Source organism: Cebidichthys violaceus, unplaced genomic scaffold, assembly GCF_023349555.1.
Source record: "Cebidichthys violaceus isolate CVI_PGR_0920_01 unplaced genomic scaffold, fCebVio1.0.p SCAF_20, whole genome shotgun sequence".
Lineage (NCBI taxonomy): Eukaryota > Metazoa > Chordata > Actinopteri > Perciformes > Stichaeidae > Cebidichthys > Cebidichthys violaceus.
In genome coordinates this window covers 5,901,176-5,922,928 of record NW_027176373.1, presented here as the reverse complement: position 1 = coordinate 5,922,928, position 21,753 = coordinate 5,901,176, and the positions used below count along the sequence as shown (strand labels likewise).

Genomic DNA, 21,753 nt, shown 5'->3' with positions numbered 1-21,753 from the left:
TGAGGATTCTCTCCATAGAGATTCATTGTAAAAAAAGTCAAAAAGCATATGTAATATTTCATAAAGTATAAGGTAAAGCGTACATGTCCTAAAAGAGCTGAGTATTTGGATAGTTGAACAGTTTCTGTAACTGAAAGTATGCAGAAGTAGTTAGCGATCAAAATAACGTACGGAAAATAGTAGAAGAACTATGAATTGCATTTCCTGCAGAAAATGTGTGGGAATGCTGACAAATGAAACCAACTGCAAACATTGCTTAACATTCGGAAATGTGAGTTTACTTTCCTGAAAAGAATGTTTATACCTCAAAGCTATGAACTGTATTCAAAAACCTGTTCGTTGAAATGTAAAATTGGCAGAGTTGGAAGCTGAACCATAAAAGCTAAGAGCTGAAATTAATTGCCGGAAAAGCTGGAAGCTAAACTGTTTCACTGTCAAAGTAATAGTAATATTAGTAATATAGGTAGTAGTAACAGTAGTCGTAGTAGTATAGTATAGCAGTAGCAGCAGTAGTAGAGGTAGCAGCAGGGTATCAGCAGCAGCAGGACTTGCATTTGTAGCAGTAGTAGTTTTAGTAGTATTAGTTTCAACAGTAGTAAAAGGAGTAGTAACAGTAGCAGCAGTACTGTGGTAGTAGTAGTAGGAGCAGTCATAGTAATAGTAGTAGTAGTAATAGTAGCTGCAGTTGTATTAGTATTAGTAGAAATAGTAGTTGTGGCAGCTGTAGTAGAAATATTAGCAACAGTAGTAGTAGTTGTAGCAGTATTAGTGAGCACATCAAGTTAGTTCATTCTGAGCTTCCTGTCAAGATACAGTTAGTCCATGGGACTTTCATTTTGAAAGGGTGTGAGGGTAGGAGAGACGGGGGAGAGGAGACAGAAATCTGTATGTTGACATGGAGGTTATTTAATGATATGCTAGTTAACAATTATTCTATGGGGCTTTTATTTTGAATGGTAAGGGTGGGTGGTGAAAAAAAAGGGGAGGGGGGGAGTAGAGGTTTGAATCTCCAAATAATTTACAAAATAGAGATAATTATGGAAGAAAGAGTAGAAGAATAAAGATTCAGATAACAATAGTGGGAATTCCCACAATTAACCTCCCCACTCAGATCTTCTTATTTCTGTCTGTGTCCCAGTTCTGTCCCAATAATAATTCACAACAAATCATGATTTCTCTTTAAATAGCATCCCTTTATTGAAAACAAATGCTGCAGCTTACAAAGTAATATTTCCATTACAAGTAACTCAGTGTATTTATACACATACAGCTGTGTGTGCCTCAGCAGCAAAAAGCACATCTCTAAACTTTTCTGTTGAGTCATCTTCATTCTTTCTTGTCAAAGAAACATTTCAATACTATTTCAGTGCTCTTGGGAGGAAAACAAAAGAAAGAGAGACATGGTTGCAAGCTATTGAAAATGTGGGTGTTTTTGATTGATGTTTGATGTCGACAGATGCGTGGTTAAATATGAGTAAGCCAGCACAAGCTTGCATGTCTTTTTTTTTTTTAGCTGTGTGTTTGATAGATGAAGAGCAGAAGACAAATGATCCAGGAGCAGGAGCTTTTCAGAAACACGCTCACAGCTGAACACGGGACAAGTTGATCTACAGAGGAAGAAAAGTGGCGAGAAAACAGTTGTCAAAATCCTCTTTAACGCATCTCCCACTCACTTATTCTCATGCTCACCGCCTCAGATCCACACACCCAATCCACCTACCTCTCTCCACATTGACTCTGGCAGTATCCCCAGATATTTTGCACATGTAGGTGGTGTTGTGTGGGAGTTTGTCTGTGAAGCCGGTCAGGGTCATTCTGTAGCCGTGAGGATCCAGCTCCTCCACGTAGCTTTTGTCTTTGAACTTGCCCTCTGCTGATGAACCGGACACATTGGTGTTAATGAGGAACTCTTTGGTTCCAGAGGACCAAGAGAATTCATAGCTATTGATCTTGTTGGGCTTGGCCTCGATCATGCAGTCAACTCTCAGGTCATAGTCGTCTTCAACACACACAGATATCAGATCGCATTTGGCTGGGATCAGCAACACTGGGGCAAAACACAGAAGAGCATATGGGAAACACAGAGGGGAAGAGAGTGTTGAGAGATATATCTAAAATATTATAAACCTTTTTCACAGAAGTGAAAGTCTCCAGATACCAGACAAGAAATATTAAATAAGGAATTCTCACCTCCCAGCACTCCAAACACAAACAGAGACTTGAGCATGATGGAAAAGCACCCATCCAACTTTGAAAAAGAGAAGAGAAAAGCAAATCACAAAAAGTGTTTATAAGAAACGAAATGTAAACACTCTGTTGTGTTGCAGTGACACGCCAAATTAAGTTATGAACCATTAAAAACAATGCTTCTCATCCAGCAGCTTGCGCTCTTCAGGCGATTATTAGGTCAGTCTGGTTGAGGTCATGATATTATTTACTGTAATCTTATGTACAGAGACAAAAAAAGGACAAAAAGATACTAAAGGAAACTAATACAGAAATACAAAATATTTTTGGCCAACAAAAATGTCTTTTGGGCAAACACTGTTCAGATGATCGGAGCTAATCGGCTTTAAATGTCCTCTATTTGCCTCCAGAACTTGATCTGAGCCCATCTGTGGCCCAATCCAATGACTGGACATGATTCAAAGTGAAAGAGGGCACAGATGTATTCTCTGTTCTGTTTTACTGCTTGCTTGTTATAATATTCCTCACATTTTCCCGATGTCCTTGACACACTTTTGCATTTATCGGCATCCAAATTCTAATATTACATAATGAGTTTTTAATGTTAAGTTATAGACTAATGTTTTCACATCACTGCACGTGGGTATTTTCTGTCATCATGCCATGCATACCTAAATGTTCTAGCATATTCCTTGTCTCCTTGATATGACCCTAGCACTCATATCTATTCTTCGAGCTGCAGCTGAACATCTGTGAGGAGTCTTACCTCCTGTCAGGGCTGGAAGATGTAGCAGCTCCTGCCTGCGTGCTCTTGTCCGACTCGGGGATAAACAGCTGCTAGCTTCAGTGTGCAGCACTGCAGAGCATCACACTTCTGAGACGAGGTGGGAGCAAAACAGAGAGGTGGAGGGAGCGAGTGGGAGGGACGAGGGCAGACCAGAGAACGCTGATTCGTCTTGCTCCTCTGCAGTATCTGACGGAGGACAGCGGGAGGGCTGCAAAACTCTGTCAGCATCATCATTTTCACCAACAACATCGTATGACCTCTGGTCCTGTCTTCACCTTAGTCTCATTTCCGGAGCTCCACTCCTGTAACTGATTTCTTATCTCCTTATGTGGTAGTTTCCCTTACGTTTCCACTATAAAAGCTACTCTTATACATTATAAATACCTTCCACTGAGATTAGAGTGGTTATTGTAACGCGCCCTGTTTAACAATCACACAACTCTCGACTACCTTACATTATTTTTTGAAGAGAATATAAAGAGATATGTAAATGTATTGACATCCCGTTTGCACAGTATAAACATGCATCACTGGGAGAATTTGTGACCTAGACATTTCTAGCTCTGGCATACCAAATGACTCATGTAAAATGGCTCAGTGTTTCCACCATGAGGCCAATGATAGGAATTTCACAAAGAAAGTATGATGCAAATTTGCAGCATGCGTCACAAGGTGCCAGTGGTAGTTCATGAGAAGTTCAGCGGTTGCTTTATGTGAAGGAATATGACCAAAATCATTCCACTTTTTTAAAAGTGAGAGAGCTAAATGCTACAAAAACAGATGGAAAATATGTGTGGGAAAAAAGTAATGCCTGAATAAAGTGGAACATTTTGTAGGTATCCCTCAACGTATCCTCATATTATGGTACAAAAAATATGACTCCTTATTTTTCGTGCGTTTTATAACAAAAGTCTAGCAACACTTAATAATTAGGGCTGCACAATTAATCAAAATGCTATCAAAACCGCAATGTGGCCAAATGCAATGTTCAAATGTTGTCGTACTGCAGATATGTCCTGGCCTACACATAATATTCTACAGACTTAAGAAAACATATTTGTTTGGTACACATCCCAGAAAAAATCACACCATAATGAATATGTGAATAATTATTTTAAAATGATAATTTTCTCTAATATCACAAATCATATCGCAACGGCAATATCAGTCAAAAATAGCAATTAGATACTTTTTCAAAATTGTTCAGCCCTAGTCGCAGAGCACTGCACCATTCCCAGAATGCTCTGTGCAGAAGGAAGAAAACATCTGGACAGGTGATTTGTTAATCTAGACCAGAGTATAACGCAGTGGATTGCTCACATTCATACAATCAGTCTGTGGCCTGAATAAGTACTGAAACCTACACAAAAAGGGAGAACATGTAAACTCCATGTTTGACTGCATGAGATGACAGTATTATGTTACATAGTAATGTTTGAAAAGTTTTAGAACAACAAGAAAGAACTACAGCAATAAGGAGTGGTAGCACCGTAGGCTTGTTTTATTCAATATTGTCAATAATCCTTGACTCGACAAACAGCTAAATTATTCAGTTTATTATAAATATAAAGAATATTGTGTGGCGTACTATAACAACATTGCTTCCCCTGATCCCCAGTGATATCACAACCATGTTTCGTATGAATTATGCTCATATACATGCATTTATTTTGCATTAGCAACATGTTTGTGTGGAAAATGAATGCCGCCCTGAACACATTTCTCTGTAGCTTATCAGACAGACGTGTCATGGACTATATCATCTTCTTCATCTGCAGGTGCATTCAGACAAAGCCTCAGACTCTTCCCTCCTTCCCTCAGTGCGTTCCGCAAATTCACACTTTCCCTTTTTATTTCACGCCTGCCTACAGTGTTCGCCTCCTCTTCAAATCCCCTAACCCCTGGAGATGCTGGCTATAGGATCTCACCATTTTGCAATAATATGTCCTTTCACTGGTGTTTTTCAGTGCATATGAATGTCTTAATGTTGTCTTTGCATGTAAATTGTTCAATGCACATCAGTTCGTATACAATATTGCTGGATATCTCATGCTATACACCCATTTGTCAACATAGGTTACAATAGTCAGCTCTAGCATTGGTATTTATAGATTTTTACATCCATCCATTTATTATCTACAGAGCCAGGGAGGATGGAGAAAAACAATATAATTTATGGGTACAATTTAAGGATTTGTGCTCTTAGATTATTAATCAGTGAAATTTGGTATAACTTATCACCTTCCAGCCATTAGTGTTCATACATATACACGCTCATTAGGATTGCTTGGATTCAATATGTTTTTATTTAGATTTTGGGCTGAGATATATACTGTACTTTGGGTCTTGGCTGTTAGACACAATGTTATCTTGAGATCCCTTAAATATATTTTAAAGGATTCTGCTGACTTTCACATGTATCTCATACAGTTCATTAAACTCAACAATGTGGAGAACTTCATAAATGTCTTCTTAAGCCCTATTCACACGGGACTAGTATTACCTGAGGACCTCTAGTAATTCGTAATAGTTGCGGAGGTCACCTGTGATAAAAATTCCACCTCAAATTAACATATTTCCCCAAACACAGAGGTCATGCTAGTACCGCCGTGCAAATCGGCTTCTTTGTGATTTGGGGTCGTATTTATTATTTTTTAGCAAGCTTTTTGTTCTCTCCATGTCGTTTTGCCAATTTCCTTGTTAAAAATGATGGTGGCTGTGCTGGTAGTTATAAATTAAAGTTTTGACAGCATTTTGGGTGCAAATTCAGGAGGCTCATCAGCATGGAGACTCATTCACACCTGTCTTTGTGAGTATTATATAAACATAAGAAGGCATATATAATATAATATAACATTTGTAACATTAAATTGTATAATAGTTTTAATATAAGCAGATGTTACTTAGAGCCATCTTAGCTGGGAAATAATGTCGGTAAATTTGAGTAAAATACAGACATTTATCCCGTGCCTAAGCGCTGTACGACACAGACGAGGGAGGTGGTTTTTAAATCACATGAGGTCCCCTGGTTATTCTAGGTTTTTGTATTTTCCACAAACTGAATATGCTGTGCCAGAAGCGTTTGCTCCCCTTGGTGAAAAAGGCAAAATATACATTAGCCTATGTCAAAAGCACCAATCACAAATTTTAGATCACCAAATGTATTAAATCTTGCACACATTTCTTTTCCCATTTCATATCTTCCATAGCTCAGAGTCAATGGTGGCAGGTAGCACCAGTTCAACACCCGCAGTGTTTTGGGTGGGGGGGACCTAACTCCTGTATCTACGTCCCTGTCTGGGCCCCTAATTGCATCTATTGAGTGTGCTCATTTTAAATAGCCTAAATGCGCCGTTCCCCCCTCTATGCGCACTAGACGGCCGGCGGTTTGCGCAACTCAGCCCTCACACAGTGAAGGATAGCTGTCGATCGGGACTGGGGGAAGGCTATCTCTGAAATAATCTGCCCACGCGTTAAGCTGCTTTTATCCCCGCCGAGCTTCAGCCAGACACAGACTGCTGCTTCATTAGGGAAGTCGGCATTAGTGTGAGAAAGAAAAAGTGACACTGGGTGTGATCTTAAGTTTGAGAAATATTTGTTCGTGAATTAGAGGAGTGTGTGCTTGTCGCATACATGGAGACCTGACTGGACTCTTGACAGACGAACCTGCTGCCGTGCGCTCAGTTTGGGAGGCAGGAGGAGTAAAACAAGTGCACACTGGGAATTTAACCACAGCGAGAAGCTGGCAACGGTGGTCTGGGCATGGACAGCACTGGATTTTGGATATTCCTGATAACTACTTGTGTTATTCCAGGTAGGCTGCTCTGATTTTCTCAACGCCTGTTAAATAATTGTGATGTGACATGTGAATCCAGGTGAAAAGACATGATTGATGTATCTGTATCCAATCTTAAGCAATCACAAAGAAGGAGATAACGTTACACTCAGCGTAGAGATCGATCAATTCATAGTAGAAGTCACAGCGTAATAGTTATAAAAAACATAATTGTTGTAGTTTAAATTGGTGGTTGCTTCATAACCCTCTGCAACCTGCTTTGTTATGAGCATGGCAGTTGTATTGTTGTATTTAGATTTAGGTTTTTATTTTGATAAAAGATTTGTTACTATATGAATGTACAGTGTTAATGGTGTCTTATGTCCATTTTACATTAGTGTTATTCATGTATTCATTTAAAGACTTTTTTCATTTAAGTACAGTTGGCTGAAATAAAAAGGTTGCCACTTTCTGATTAGCCGCTCCTAATAAATGGTGCACATATGTTGTAATTGATGAATTAATTAAGGATGAATAACAAATAATTTACTGTTGTTTAATAAATCTCTTGCACACCATTAATAAAAACAACTTTTTGGTTGCCAAGTTATGATGTTTGTAACCTTATAACCCAAGTTTTTATTTGATCTGTGAAGTATGAATTAATGATCTATGAAGGATAACTAAGAGCTATTAGCTACAATTTATAAACCCCATATAAGGTGCCTGATGTTTTTTTGGGGATTTTTAAAGTTAAGTTAATTTTTTCAATATACTGTTACATCTTACAACCCATTTTGCTTAATTCAGTGCTACTGTTCTAGTTTGAGGAGCATCAAACTTCATAACGCCTTTATACCCAAATTATTGAATCTCTGAAACTATATGACTTTTACTCCCGATCAGTGCAGAAGTCAAAGCAGGCTCTTACATTTTTCAGTGAGTCCTACACAGTTGTCAAACTAAACTTGCCTTCAGCAGATGCACTGGCGTAATCACACTAAGATGTGGCCGCCCCTGCAGATGGCATCCCCTCATCTTACAGTGTTATATGTGTGTGTGTTTGAATGACTGTAACTCTTGCCTCATTGTAACAGGTGCAGCTGTGTGATCACACTAAGCCGGGGGGGGGGGCAAACATGCAGCTAGCATCAGACTTGTGGCTGTGTAATAAAAGTGGGGTGATGGTATACATATTACGTAATGCCAAAAGCGATTGTGGCAGCATACGGATGCGTTTAGCTGCTGGGACATCTGCTGTGATTGCTTTTTTCACTCAGTCAGTGGTAACCCCCCCCACCCGTGCTAAAGTTGAGCAGTAATTTGCTGGTGAGCATACATGTGTGTATGTGTTATTTCTGAGTGTGAGGCCATGTCATGTGTGGGATTGTCATGTTGAAGGACAGAGCAGTGGATTAGAGCTATACACAGGGAGCAGGAAGGGTATAACAACATGATTGCTGCCAAGTCCCAGCCGGCTGACTGTTGCTGCAGTGTGTCCGTCTTCTCTTGGCTGGTGCAGACTCAGAGTCTGTCAGTGAGTGCCCCAGCAGGTAGATGCAAGTGCTGTCACAGGCAATCACTGAGAGGTTTCCACACATACATTTGCAGTCTTCCACTGCAGAAAAGACAGTGAGACAGACAGGCATCCTCATGAATTTTGGCATAATCCACTGTCTACAGCTGGAACACACAGACACTACTCCACAAAAATAATCCAGCACAAGCACATAGCCCTTCTGTCCTCTTCCTCTTTTGTTTGTCTCTTCTTTGTGCACCCCCCCACCCTCCAGATTTAGCCCATTTAAAGTCCCCCCCCTCATTATCTCTCAATCAGTTGATCTTCGTCCACAGACATTTTGTTTATTTTGTTTATTTCTCTCCATCTCCTCTCTCTCTTGGGTTTTATTCTCCTCTCATGTCCCAAAACAGACGCAGCAGCAACAGTCATTATAATCCTGTGAGCTGCCCGCTGAACACCGGCCAAGTGCACACTCCACGTTCCTGCAGTGCCACAGAGATTACACACCCACACAAACATGCGCACGTATCCATGCATGCGCAGACAGATCTCAATTAAAAACAATGAGAGATTATAATCAATTTAGTTGAAAATGTGAGAAGAACTTAAAAATAGAGAGGTGCACACTGTCGAAGTGGATATCCAAAAGTCAGTTTCTACTGTTGCAATTTTTCACTGCCATCTTATGGTTTTGAGCAATGAATATGTGTCTTGTGAAATAAAAGCCTAATAACAGGAACTGGTATACAGTCGTATCACAAACCTCTGAGCCTCTGTCACTTTCAGGCGGCACGTAGTTTTGCAACGGCAAGGTTTTAATCTGAGTATTGTGTGTCAGTTGTTCTTCACCGCGCTTCAGTTTCCCCTACATTGTACCAAGTCACAACGCCAAAGACATAAACACAGTGTGTAATCCCCGATCAATCACAGATTTGAAATCCTAAAGATTAAACAGTTAATCTGTGCCCTCGTCTTTCTCCCGCTGTGGTTTTTCATTTTCTCGTCGGTCGCATGAGTTCAGTTTTTTTTTTATATCTGTGGCCTTCTGATTGCTGAAGGTAAATGTAGTTTGTTCAGTCTTGAAACATTGCAGTTTAATGGAATTCTTTTTATTATTAGCACCACTGCAAATAATAACGTCAGCCTTATATTTGTAAATAACTGAAATATTGATTTGGTGCCAATGTGCCAAAATAGTTGGCATTTGATGTTCTTAAACATTTTCAGATTTAAGTTTCCGTGTTTGGCTGAAGAATACGTTTAAAAAGCCATAAATCAGTCTAAATTATGTCAGATTAAATTCTGTGGCTGCTGATTAAGGGATAGTTTTTGGATCTTGATGTGTTAGTTTCATTGTTTTAGATGGGTGTTGAATGTCTGTGGATGATACTGTTCATCTATGTTTGCTTGTGTCTGGACCACTTTTATTGAGATATCTCAACTTTTTGATGGATTGCTGACTGACTTTGGTGATCCTCTTGATCATCTAGTGATCTAGTAAAAAAAATAAATTTGTCCAATACATTGGTTTATGACTAAATGCCTGAAAACTAACAACTTTCCCATCAGCCTCAGCTGTAAATGGTGTGAGGGCTAATGAGAAAACTATAGTGAACGTAGTTTGCTTACATAACATCAGCATGTTAGCATTGTCAGGAGAAGCATGTTGGCATTAGTTTTAGTTTCATTAAGCTCTAACTAACAGAGTTGTTAAGGTGCCATTTAGGTAGTTTTCAGGGTGAAATCGTTTATATATATGTATCAGTGGCCACAACTCTTGAAAAACAGATTTTCCTAATCTCAGTGAAGCTTTCCTGCTTAAATACAGGTTAAATAAAACAATTATCATATCTTTAATTTGTATAGGTGCATCTGTAAACAGCAAAACCATCCACTGTCTCTCTGTTGAACTCTCACACATACAAGAAAAGGTTAAAATGGCTCGTCGTGTCATGAGAATGATGAAGAAAGATGGAGGATATCCACTCAGGATATGAACATAAAGCCCAGCACCACGTTGTGATGCTCTTGCTGTTTTTGCATGGTGTGAAACAATAATGCTATTGTTTTGCTACGTTCCCATGGTCGTCTTTTGCCAGTGTGCTGCTGTTTATAGTTTATTGTCATGAGGGCTGAGGTCATTTCCCATCGTCTAAACAATAGAAGAATGTCAATGGACACAGCGGAAAAGAGGAAGGTGGGAGAGATGTGGGACCAACGAGATATGAAAGGGTGTGTGTCTTTGTGTCAGAGAGGTTCTCTCTCTGTGTGTTCTGTTCTCACCTAAAGCCCTTTAATCAGCTCAGCAACTGAGCTCTGTAGGGGGGACTCTCAGTGGAATACATGTGTGTGTGTGTTTGTGTATTAAGTATACGGTTAAGTCAAATCAGACACAAGTGAAAGGAGTTTTTCCAACCTGATACAAAACAGTACTGGTAGAAATTAAGAACTGACTTGTGGTTTATAGAAGGTGGAGGATGGGCTATTGATCCACCACAAACCTTCTCATACCAATCTCAAGACAATCTAATGCTAATATGCAGGTTTTCTTAATGTTGGACAGAGACAGGCTGATTCCAGTCTCTGTGCTAAACTAAGCTAACAGACGCCGGCTGTAACTTCAAATGTACCGTTCATACGTCTTTTCAGTATTTTTACCAAAATGTGAAACTATTCCTTTAATAGATATCCTAATACATTTCATGCATCTCTTGTTTTAGTAATGACGTTTGAAAGATTGCTTATCAGCAAATTGAGAATATTGCAGATGACTACTTTAATAAAAGGCTGAACCTGATGAAACTGAGCCTCACAGACACATCCTCGAAACAGCAAATCTTCTGTCAGTTAAATTCTAAAATTTAATTTGATTCACATTAAGTATTTATGAAGTATTGTGGCATAGTCAGAATCATACATTAACAACAGACTCCTATGAAACATTTAGTTATTGTTAGAAAAAACATGTTTTAAATTGTCATTTTGACGACATTGATACTGATGAAAAGGTTAAAAAAAGGTTTTTCTCAAAGGCATGGAGGTTTAAAAACATGCACAAACATATTAGTGAGCACAATAGTGAGCTGTCCATATGTATAGCAGCAAATGGACTATGATGCAGATGCACTTTAATATCCTAAATGCTGTAATCTACTCACACTGCTGGCCTTCTATCCTCCCAGTGACCCACACAAACACACACAATGATTTATAAAAGTGAACTCCAGCTCTAATACAAAACTATTAAACGTATTAATAAAATAAAAAAATGAGGCTCAGATTGTACTTCACATCATGTGATGGTCATCTTTTTGATGAATGATGTCAGCAGTGCAGATGGGTCCCTAGAGGCCTATCTGTACTTCTAAGCTTTAGCGTGCATGTTTGCATGCATACAACTTGCACAAATGTTGCGTATATACCAAAGATGATTTTGCATATAAAATGCTTTTTGTACAGAATCACATCATAAAAACGAGCCTAAACTAATCTATTAAAGTAGGGAATTAATACATTTTCTAATCATCATAATCTAATTGAGGCTTTGTTTTCATCTTTCAGGTGATGGCACTGACATGATGTGCCTTTTCTCCACAAATCTGTGCATGTTGTTTTTAAAAAATACATTTAGAATAAATGTCATAATAAAGTCTTCCATCAGTTGAATTTGAATTGCTTTCTTGAATACTTTTATAGCTCAGTGTAACCTTTGAAACCAGCAAAATCATCAACTTGTTATTCCAAATGTTGCAGGTGGCAGCAAAGCAATGTTTTTGCAGTGTTAAGAGCGCAGAGTGACATTCAAGCTGCACAGAATAAACTGAATTATCTATAGCGTACTGTTTACTTTTTTCAGAACTAAACTTTAAGACAGCTTCAAGTAAAACACTTAACTTATTGTAATTTATAAATACAGTCTTGTGAGAATATTGCTGATTTCCGATTGCTGATCTCTCCTAGTTTAAAGAGAGATTTGACAATTTGCAACTAAGAGTGAAGGAGAAGCATTGTAGTGTTGCTTTACTGAAAAGAATCTGGACCGAAGAAATTATTTCCCATGACACTCAGAATTCAGAGGGAGACCTAGATTTTTAACAGCAGATTTATTATTTTGAGTGATGGGACCAGTCAAGTTTGAGCAAATCTGCATATATTAACAATATCTGGGCCAATTATACATTTCTTATATTTATGCTGCAGAAAACTTAATTTTTTTTTTATTGCACTAACGCAGTTTTATCTAGTTTCACATAATCATTGAGATTTAATGAGAGCTATAACTGTGTCATCATGTTAACAATGATAAAAGATATAAAGAAACAATGCGGTCGAGGGGTATCGGGTACACAGAGAACAGGATTGGATGGAGAATTGACCCCTCATGACACATTAAGCTTTGTCAGTAGAGAGAGTGTTGGTTGTACAGACAGTTCTCATGGAGAGAAACGATTGTAATAGGGGAAACATACTGTCGGTTCATGGTGTTGCTGTCAGGGCTTTTTACTTATAGCTTTTTTAAGCTATCCAAATTCAACAAAATCTATCATTTCATCATCTGACCACATTTAGTATTGCACTTCTATTGTTGGACTCACAATAGACAGATTAAAAAATTAAAATGATCAAAATGAATACAGCAGAACCAGAGACATTGTGTTTTTTTATTTCACACATTCCTCTTCCTTTTTAAATCCTGGCGCCAACATTACATGCAACCAGGCCACCACTTACACCACTTTGTCATTTTGGGGCATTTTCGTAGGAGTGCCGTCTCAAAAATGTTCAACTATACTGGGCTAGGAAAAGGTAAGTTGATACTACTTCAAATATTCCCGCAATACCCAGAGGGAAAACAAAACAAGAAAAACAATGGACAGATAAGTATGTCCAGATTATGCTAAACTACAAGAAAACATGAGATTTCTAGATTCAAAATTTTATTTCAGTACAAATTAAGTTCAACAAACCACAAAGACACCTTCAAATTCATATTTTATATAATGTACAATTTATTTGCTACTGGTGTACTTTCTGATGATAAAACTCCACACAGCTCTGACAGAAATATTAGGATGCCAAAACACAGTTTATGGTTAAATCATTACTTCCTGGTGAACAAGGGGACCTTGTCAGAGAGGTGAACAGCTTTAGTTTTGATGCTTTCAGCCCTGGATGTTTTTGATCTATTGCCTCTGTGAAAGAGACGAGAACTCTGATGGACCGATCAATATCCCTCCGTTAATAACATGGAAATATTGGATTACATGATGAACCATGAACTATAGTGCCTCATTGTATCTGCTTCTTTAAAAATACAATATTTCAAACATAAAAATGACCCCTGGGTATGGGTTACACTCACACTGTCTAATCCAGCTCTGTGTTCATGTAGTAACATTTCCAGTCCGGTTAAAAGTCACCAGCTGACTGAACTCTCACCATACTTTACAGTAATGTCAGAAATGGCTGTTTCAATAATGACATTTATTTTGTCAACAGGTTTATTTTGTCAACAGGTTTAAAAAGTAAGTTGTCTCTCGCCGTTGACTACCGTATACATTTTTTCCAAAATAAGGTCCCATGGTGGTTGATCAAAAGGGGCGGGACTTCACCTCTCTACATGTTGCAAAGCTTTTATTTTGGTATTATGAGTCTGTATTTACCAGGTTTCAAGTATGTTTTTATGAAAGTTGTTGCTGTATTTAAAAAGTGATATTTTTTTTCTTATAAATAAAAAAAACAACACAAAAAGTATTTAAAACCAAACCCATTTCAAATACATATGATGAGAATAATTAATATCTTAGATAACTTTAAGACAAAGTTCCTATGAGAACTAAATTGGTAGCTGTTGTCATGTCTGGATGCATTTGCATCTCTTCAGCACTTATCTTTTGTTATATATATTTCATATACTCTTTGGCTGCAGCCACTCAAAGAGAAAGAGGGGATTTTAAATGGATTCACTATAAAGTAAAAATGTTTCGTAACAAAATAAAGTGAGCAATGATGAAGACATATTGACTGTAAAACTTTTGATATTTTAACCAAAGATGGCTGGTGATTGAGATACAATGATGGATATTTAGAATGTGTGTGGGTGTGGGGGTGTTTAATCATGCATGTGTGAGAATGAGAGCAGCCATTGTTCTGAGTTGTTTAGTTCAATGTACCATCACTGCTCTTCATCCTGCATCATGAATAACAGTACATGTATTCTTTATGAAGCTATCCAATTAAACAGGATGTTACTTACAGTTTACACAAGTAAACACACGTGACTCACGTATGCTCGGATTTGTTGAAGGGGATCAGTAAGTCAGTGGGAACAGTAGCCAAACAAATCATGCTTATTTATACCTCACTCTAATCCACAACCTTTGACCTCAATTCACCTCTCACGCTGCAGAAATCTATCACTTTTGACAGCTCAGCTCGCTGTATCAGCTCAACATGCTGTACTTAACAGTTTAGACCATGCATGTCTGATGCTGCCAACATATGTGTATTTGTGTGTGCGACGTGCGTATACCCAGCATAAATGAAAGCATTTTTTAAATGTCTTTTACCTCTTGTGCTTCTCCTTCAGGAATAAATGGCCAGACTGTTGAAATGGATGATGGGAAGTGGGGGTATATTGGCTCAAAGGTGGATCTCCGCTGTCGGTTCATCAACAGCTCTCCGCCTGTCAAAATCTCTCAGGTATTCAGCACCCAAACCCCCCTAAATGTGACTTCAATAATTTATAGCCTATTTCAGTGCACATAAACATGTTGTGCCTTAACCTTAAATAAAAATCATCCAGTTTCTCTAAAAGTGGTTTGCCTTTTAAAATGGCTATTAATAATGTCAAATATTCATATGCAATATGCAATGTAGTTAATTGGCTAAGACCACAAACAGTTTCAGATGTCTGTGGTTCATATCAGACACACTTTCCTCATCACGCATTTCTTCCATTTTATCCATTCTTCTTTCTCAAGGTAACATGGCAGAAGCTGGTGAACGGCACTAAGCAGAACGTGGCAATCGCTAATCCCTCCCTGGGTGTGTCCGTGGCCCCGCCATACAGGGACCGTGTCACCTTCAAGAATGCAGCAGTGAAGCGGCGAACTCCGACTCTGGAGGACACCACCATCACCTTCTCCTCGCTTCGCCTCTCTGACGAGTCCACCTACATCTGTGAATACACCACGTTCCCCGCAGGGAACCGAGAAAACACTGTAAACCTCACTGTCTACGGTAAGACGGATTTTTGATTGTGTGATTCTGAATGATGGAGGATGTTAAATGTGACATTACAGTTGTTGTACGGACTTAACATTCAAGATTTAATTTTGAGACTGCCAATTAAATTAACTGAGACCTTCTCATTTAACTCTTGGCAAATATAGCAAATAAGCTTATTTACAAAAATGTCTAAGTATCTCATTTAAGGTTTTGGAAGACACATAAAGTCTTCATCACTTTTCACGATTTTGTTTTTATCAAACTACTGCTGTTTCCAAGGTCACACTTTAAAAATTGCGGAAATATTGGGATTGTGATGACTTTATACTTGACCTTATACTAAAATGTCGTTGTTGTGGATTTTGTAAAATGTTTAGAGGAGGGGCTGTTGACTGCTGTTCATTTTTACTGTAGAATCAAAGTTAAAGCTTTTACCTGTCAGCACCTCGTACAGCTGTTGTGAGTTAAACATTACACTATTATCATGCTTAGAAAACATTCTAATACTACATAAATGTTTGTTTTTTTCATTTTCATTCCCTCAGTTCGGCCAACTACTCAGATGAGTCTGTCCACACCGACGCTGGTGGCTCGTTCATCCAATCTGAAAACACCGGTGGCCACCTGCATCTCTGCCAACGGAAAACCAGCCGGTACCATCAGGTGCGTGTGTGCTTTAGTGAATTCTTGAATTCACCCTCCCTTTGTGGACTCTTACTACAGCATGTGTGCTAAGCTGCCCTAGCTGTTTAAACCCCACTGCAAAGCAGCCTACATTGATGTATCTTTGTGTCCTAGATGGGAGACGAGGGTGCCAGGAGAAGTGACCACCCGAGAGTACAGGAACTCAGACGGGACGTTCACTGTTCAGAGTGACTATATTTTGGTGCCCAGCAGAGAAACACACAAGGAGACGCTCACCTGCGTCACCACCTACAACGAGGAGGTCTTCACTGACAGTGTCACCCTCGACATTCAGTGTAAATCTTTTTTCACACAAAACAATTGACTTTTTTCTTTAATTTGTTCTTGAAAAAGGTCCTAAGAAAAGATTCATGACATGTTCGCAAACATTGTTTGTACCTGTTTACCTCGTAAACTGAAAGCCTATGCCAGTTGAATTGCACTAATCAGTAAATGCGCACACAGAAACTGAAATGCCCAAACAAAAGTCTTAAAGAGGGTGGAACACCAGACTACAAATGTAAAAGAAAAACTACAGTAGTTCAGAAGTGGAGGTACTTCTGAAGAAAGTAAATACCAGAACTACCGTGAACAATCCTACGCTTGATAAATTCTGCTTTACAATGATAGGAAGAGCCGACATTAAATGATCAAAATGCAAGAACCAATTATTTTGCACAAACATGTCAGCACTCAAATGTGCACTCAAACTGCATAAGTAGATTTTAAGAAGACATTTCTTCCTAAAAACGATTGGTGTATGAGACCTATAAGCTCATTACTTTATATGTAAAATATTAACACTATTACAAGCTAATTTTTTGTTATTCGTATATGTTGGTACCAGATGAGCCAGGTGTTTCAGTGGATGGGTTTGATGGAAACTGGTACCTGAACCGAGAGAACGTCCAGCTGAGCTGCCAAGCTGATGCCAACCCAGCCGTCTCTCTGTATCAGTGGAGACTGTGAGTACAACTTTGTGTTTCACTCAAATTTACTTAAAAAGGACAAGTAAATTTAACAAAAATCTGGTTTTTCTAGATGAATTATATTGGAGTTTGTCCTTTCCAGCAATTTTTGTTTGCTATTTCTTAAGCAAGAATATGCTTTGCGTTTTTTTGCCCACAAGCATACAAGTCAACCAGCAAACAACACACCTGCTTGCCTTTGTTTATTTAAACTTAAAATTGCATTTGTTTTTTGCCTCTATCACTGAATTTCTTTTACAGTAAACTCCTAGACATCTGTACTTGTGATATTGTTGGCTTCCTTCACATACAATGGGCTTATTGTTATATCATTGACAGGTGTGAATAGGTTGTATACTGGATAGGTTGCAATTTGTTGCTTGTTCACCCGAAGTATAAGACCATTTTGTTGTTGTCTTTTCTCTTTTGTTAATTCTATCTTGTGGGAAATGGGATAAAAAGCACAAAGAGCTCAAAACGTTGTATACATGGACCAAATGTTTCTCTACTTGTGTGAACTTCTTGATTTTGAACTTGAGTTTTATTTTCTGTATGTTCTGCAGGATAAATGGCTCCATACCAAGCAATGCTGACATCCGAGACAACATCCTGACCCTTAAAGGGCCGGTCACGTATGACATGCAGGGCACTTATGTGTGTGATGCAACCAACAGCATCGGGACACGGTCGGGCTCTGTGGAGGTCAGCATTATAGGTATGTTTACCTGGAGTCTGGGGTCATTTGATTTGACACTTATTGTACCCCCAAAGCTACTGTAAACAAGGAATATGTTTGTTTGAATTCTGCGTGTGTTTTCTTTGTAGAAAAGCCTCTACCGCAGATCGCAACTGGTGATGTCATCAGCGTAATCGCCTTATTACTGGCTGCTGGAGTTCTCATGGGCATTACTATCACCGTCCTGGTTCTCAAAATAAGAAGTAGAAAAGGCAACTCCTCGTACGTAAACAGTCCGTTTTACTTTGCATCCTCTATTACCATCCTCAACATCTAACTTTTATTGTCTTTGATCAGAAATGCCTCTCCGTCCAGAAAACTGTCCCAGCCGATAAGGAAAAGACCAGCAGATGATATCCAGGTAATCTATTGCTTTTGTTTGTACTTAAATTATCACATTTTCAAAGAGTTACCAGTGTGATAAAGTGAAGAATTTATGTTCCTCATATTTTGTAAAATTGTGGGTTTTCTTTGGGAGATCCACACTAAATTGCAATGTTGTGTAATAATAGAGAAAATAATTACTGCTACTACTGGCTGGCATTAAAACATAATGCTACTCTTCAACAGAAAACAACAGTATCTTTCTATCTAAATTGTATTTAATTTGGTCCTCACGGTCCTGTGTATTGATGAATATTTTATTTCACATTCACTGACGCAGATCGGTCACCTGTCAAACAATCACTGTGGACATAGTGAGTCCACTCACAAAAACATGATGTCATCCATAGAAACCAGACTAACCCACCCCTCTCTATGTTCCTTAATACAAGTTAGTTTTAGCAGCTTTGTGAACAGCTTCTAAACCCTGAAGATCCTTTGTGAATATGGTTAGTATATATCTAGTGTTGTGTCCTACTATGTTTAGTAATATTAAAGTAGTTTAAGTAAGATTCAACCATAATTTTATACCGACTTGTTATGAATTTAAACTCCTATCTGGTGTTTTAACATTTTCTGTCCTGCTAGCATATTAATGTTTTTTAAAAGAATTTGTATTGACAAGGGAAATTGTTTAAAATGCTCTTTAATTCCTTAACATGCAGAAGTCATATCAAACGCTCTGCACACCAACACAGGTGCTCTCAATTACTCTGGCTAAGATTTCTGCTCAGGTTGAATTCACAGTAATAAGAATGACAAAGGTTTAATTTGTCCCACCCCAACAGAAGTGCAAGGGAGAAGTCAATAAAAAAAATCTTTACTACGCATTCATCACCGCATTTGCAGCGAGATTCTATGCAGCTCTTATTGGAGATCAGCCCTGATTCATGTAGATACTCAGCACTACATTACACTGTTCTTTATGTGGGTCTTATTGGAAGCTCTGTACTATATTACGTACTGTATGATAATTAGCTTATGTAAGGGCTCGATCATAACAGCATTAACAATTGCAAAATGTTTTTCAGAATCACTTCATTTTAGTGATATCTGTGTGATCAGAGGATTTGTTTGTTAAGTGCTTTGCATGGATGTGAGTTTGCAGTGTTGGCCAGTTCTAAACCATCAGAACAGTGCTGACCTTTAAGGGAAACAGAGAGATAAAAACATTGCTCACAGGGTACCTTTAAGTACATGTACATGTATAACATATATACCGTACATGCATGCATGTACGGTATATATGTTACAACCAGTTTCTAACTTGGGTACATCTTTAATATGTGTCTCTCATTTCTCCGCAGCACTCAGGTCGGTTTTATGAAGAGCTTCCAAACACGGCAGACTATGTGAGCTACAGACTGGCCTGCAACAAGGAGGACTACCCAGATCCCTACTCCCCTCCCATCAAGCCTCAGCTCTCATTTCTGCCCCAACACCCCTACCACTCCTCACTACCAACCACTGCAACCAGCAGCAGCGGCACCAACACACCAAAAACCACCTTGTCTCCTCCTTTACACACCACTGCCATCTTTAAATACCCCTCGGTACCAGGTCTGTCTTCTCCTCCCCCGGGAGTGGCGGCGTACACTTTTCCCAAAGAACAGTATGTCTGAATCGACACCTTTGACACAAACTCAAACATCTCAAGCGATTTCAGATGAAACGACCAAATGGAAACTGAGGAGGCTTGGAAAATGAGGTTAACCCCGGACTATCAGGCGGTGTTTCTACACTGTCCGCATCATTGTGGATGGCTCTGGAGGTCAAAGGACAATTCCGCTTTTGTTGTTGAACTTGGAATGAAGTCCAATTTTTTTTTAACATTTTCTCATTTGGCTGGTCTTTTTGTGTGTTATCTGTTCTTTGAAAAGGGAACATTGTGAACCATGTTTCAGATGTTTAGGATAGTTGGAGGTCAAGTTAAATATTATTTGACTGTCATCACAAAAATGGATATTGCATGGATGTATTACATTTGATTGGAAAATACTCCAAACTAAATGGATAAGATTATCTCTTGATGTCTGATGTGGTTGAGCCTTTATTTAATCCTCTATTGTATCATTTTGTAAGAAAAAAACAAACAAAAAACATAATTATTTCCTACTTTCTCTCTTATGCCCATCCTTTATCCTGTGTTGTACACACTGAAAAACCTTTTTTCCTGAGGAACAGCAGACCTCACCTTTTGGTTTTACGTCCGTGTTAATGCTTTTGCTGTGCTTGTATTTTTGTATCGTTTATGTTTTTCTGGTAAAGGAGAAAAATCAAAAAACATTTTTATTTACTAAAGACATTTTGTTGAAATTGATGTTTTTATTTGTGGTATTTGTGGATTTTAGTATTCATTGACACTGGTTGTTGGATGAGCCTTGGATTTTTAGCATTTAAATAAAAATGATCAAGTAAACTTGTATCAACAGTGATTTAAAACTACAAAACAATACAACCCTTCTTCTCTTTCTTTACTCTGAAAGAGTATTTGTTTTCTTAGGGTCCGCATAAAGATGCTCTCTATGAAACATTCACTAACAATTAAAACTGTCTACTGTACATTTTTTCCTCAGAAATGTTTTAGAGTAATTCTGTTGGTCGTTTCATCAGAGGCATTTCTACTCTGGTGTGTTTGTACACGAGCAGCTACGGCTCAATGGATGGCCATTTTGGTCCAGACTGAAATATCTCAACTATTTGATAGGTTTCCATGGACCGTTTTCATTTATCATGTGCCAATTAGCAAATGTTAGCATGCTGACACATTTAACCAAAGTGGTGAATACGTTTAACATTATAGGCCTACCTGCTAAATAATGTTAGCATCGTCACTGCAAGCATGTCTGCATTCTAACGTTAGCAGTGAGCTCACAGAGCTGCTAAGACTCTCAGCCTTGTTGCACTAATTATTCAGGATTATAGTTACCATTTTTTTGCAAGCAAAAAACTGTAATTCTATTAAATATAATCTGCTACTCCCTGACCTACTCATTGGGTCACATCACACAGTTCAACTGATGTTTCATGGATTTTAATAATCATCACTGTACACTGCCTGAAGCGATGCAGCCTGGATCATCCTGTTTAGCCTACTTCTCATTTGACTTCTAATGGTTACAGCTTATATGAAGAGCAAACAAACTGATAAGTGTAAGACAGGAACTGTTGCAGTTTACTTTTTAATATACATTTGGTTGCTCAATGTGATCTAAAGTAATGGAAGTTACTCAGATAAAACACATAATGGAATGTTTTTTTATGTTTGGCTACTATTTCCCAAAGGATACAAGTCAGTATGGAAGCTTCAGAGAACTTTAAAAAGGCTGTAATCAATATTTTGAAATCAACAATGGATCACATGACCTTTGTGAAAGAGTTCACTCGTAGTTGACCGACAGAGAAATACCACCTGACTGCAGTTACCCTCAGATTTATGGAGCGTTTCAGATTTTTTCAACTCATTGTTAAGCTTTTAAG

General features: G+C 38.4%; 2 protein-coding genes across 2 annotated transcripts; one reads left to right on the top strand and one right to left on the bottom strand.

The window, feature by feature from the left end:
• Window positions 1-1,178: 1,178 nt before the first annotated feature.
• On the bottom strand, window positions 1,179-3,063 carry LOC137876701 (uncharacterized). Its single transcript, XM_068716486.1, has 4 exons — window positions 2,954-3,063; window positions 2,191-2,248; window positions 1,721-2,047; window positions 1,179-1,607 (listed from the first exon to the last, which is right to left on the bottom strand). The coding sequence occupies exons 2-4, from the start codon at window positions 2,225-2,227 to the stop codon at window positions 1,510-1,512; spliced, it is 462 nt and encodes a 153-aa protein (XP_068572587.1). The 5' UTR covers window positions 2,228-2,248; window positions 2,954-3,063; the 3' UTR covers window positions 1,179-1,509.
• Window positions 3,064-6,481: 3,418 nt separating this feature from the next.
• Window positions 6,482-20,652, top strand: nectin1a (nectin cell adhesion molecule 1a). Its single transcript, XM_068716485.1, has 10 exons — window positions 6,482-6,788; window positions 14,861-14,973; window positions 15,255-15,513; window positions 16,047-16,164; window positions 16,300-16,481; window positions 17,033-17,150; window positions 17,717-17,868; window positions 17,979-18,111; window positions 18,187-18,250; window positions 19,581-20,652. Exons 1-10 carry the CDS (start codon window positions 6,737-6,739, stop codon window positions 19,893-19,895), a joined length of 1,506 nt encoding a protein of 501 aa, XP_068572586.1. The 5' UTR covers window positions 6,482-6,736; the 3' UTR covers window positions 19,896-20,652.
• The last annotated feature ends 1,101 nt before the right edge of the window (window positions 20,653-21,753 follow it).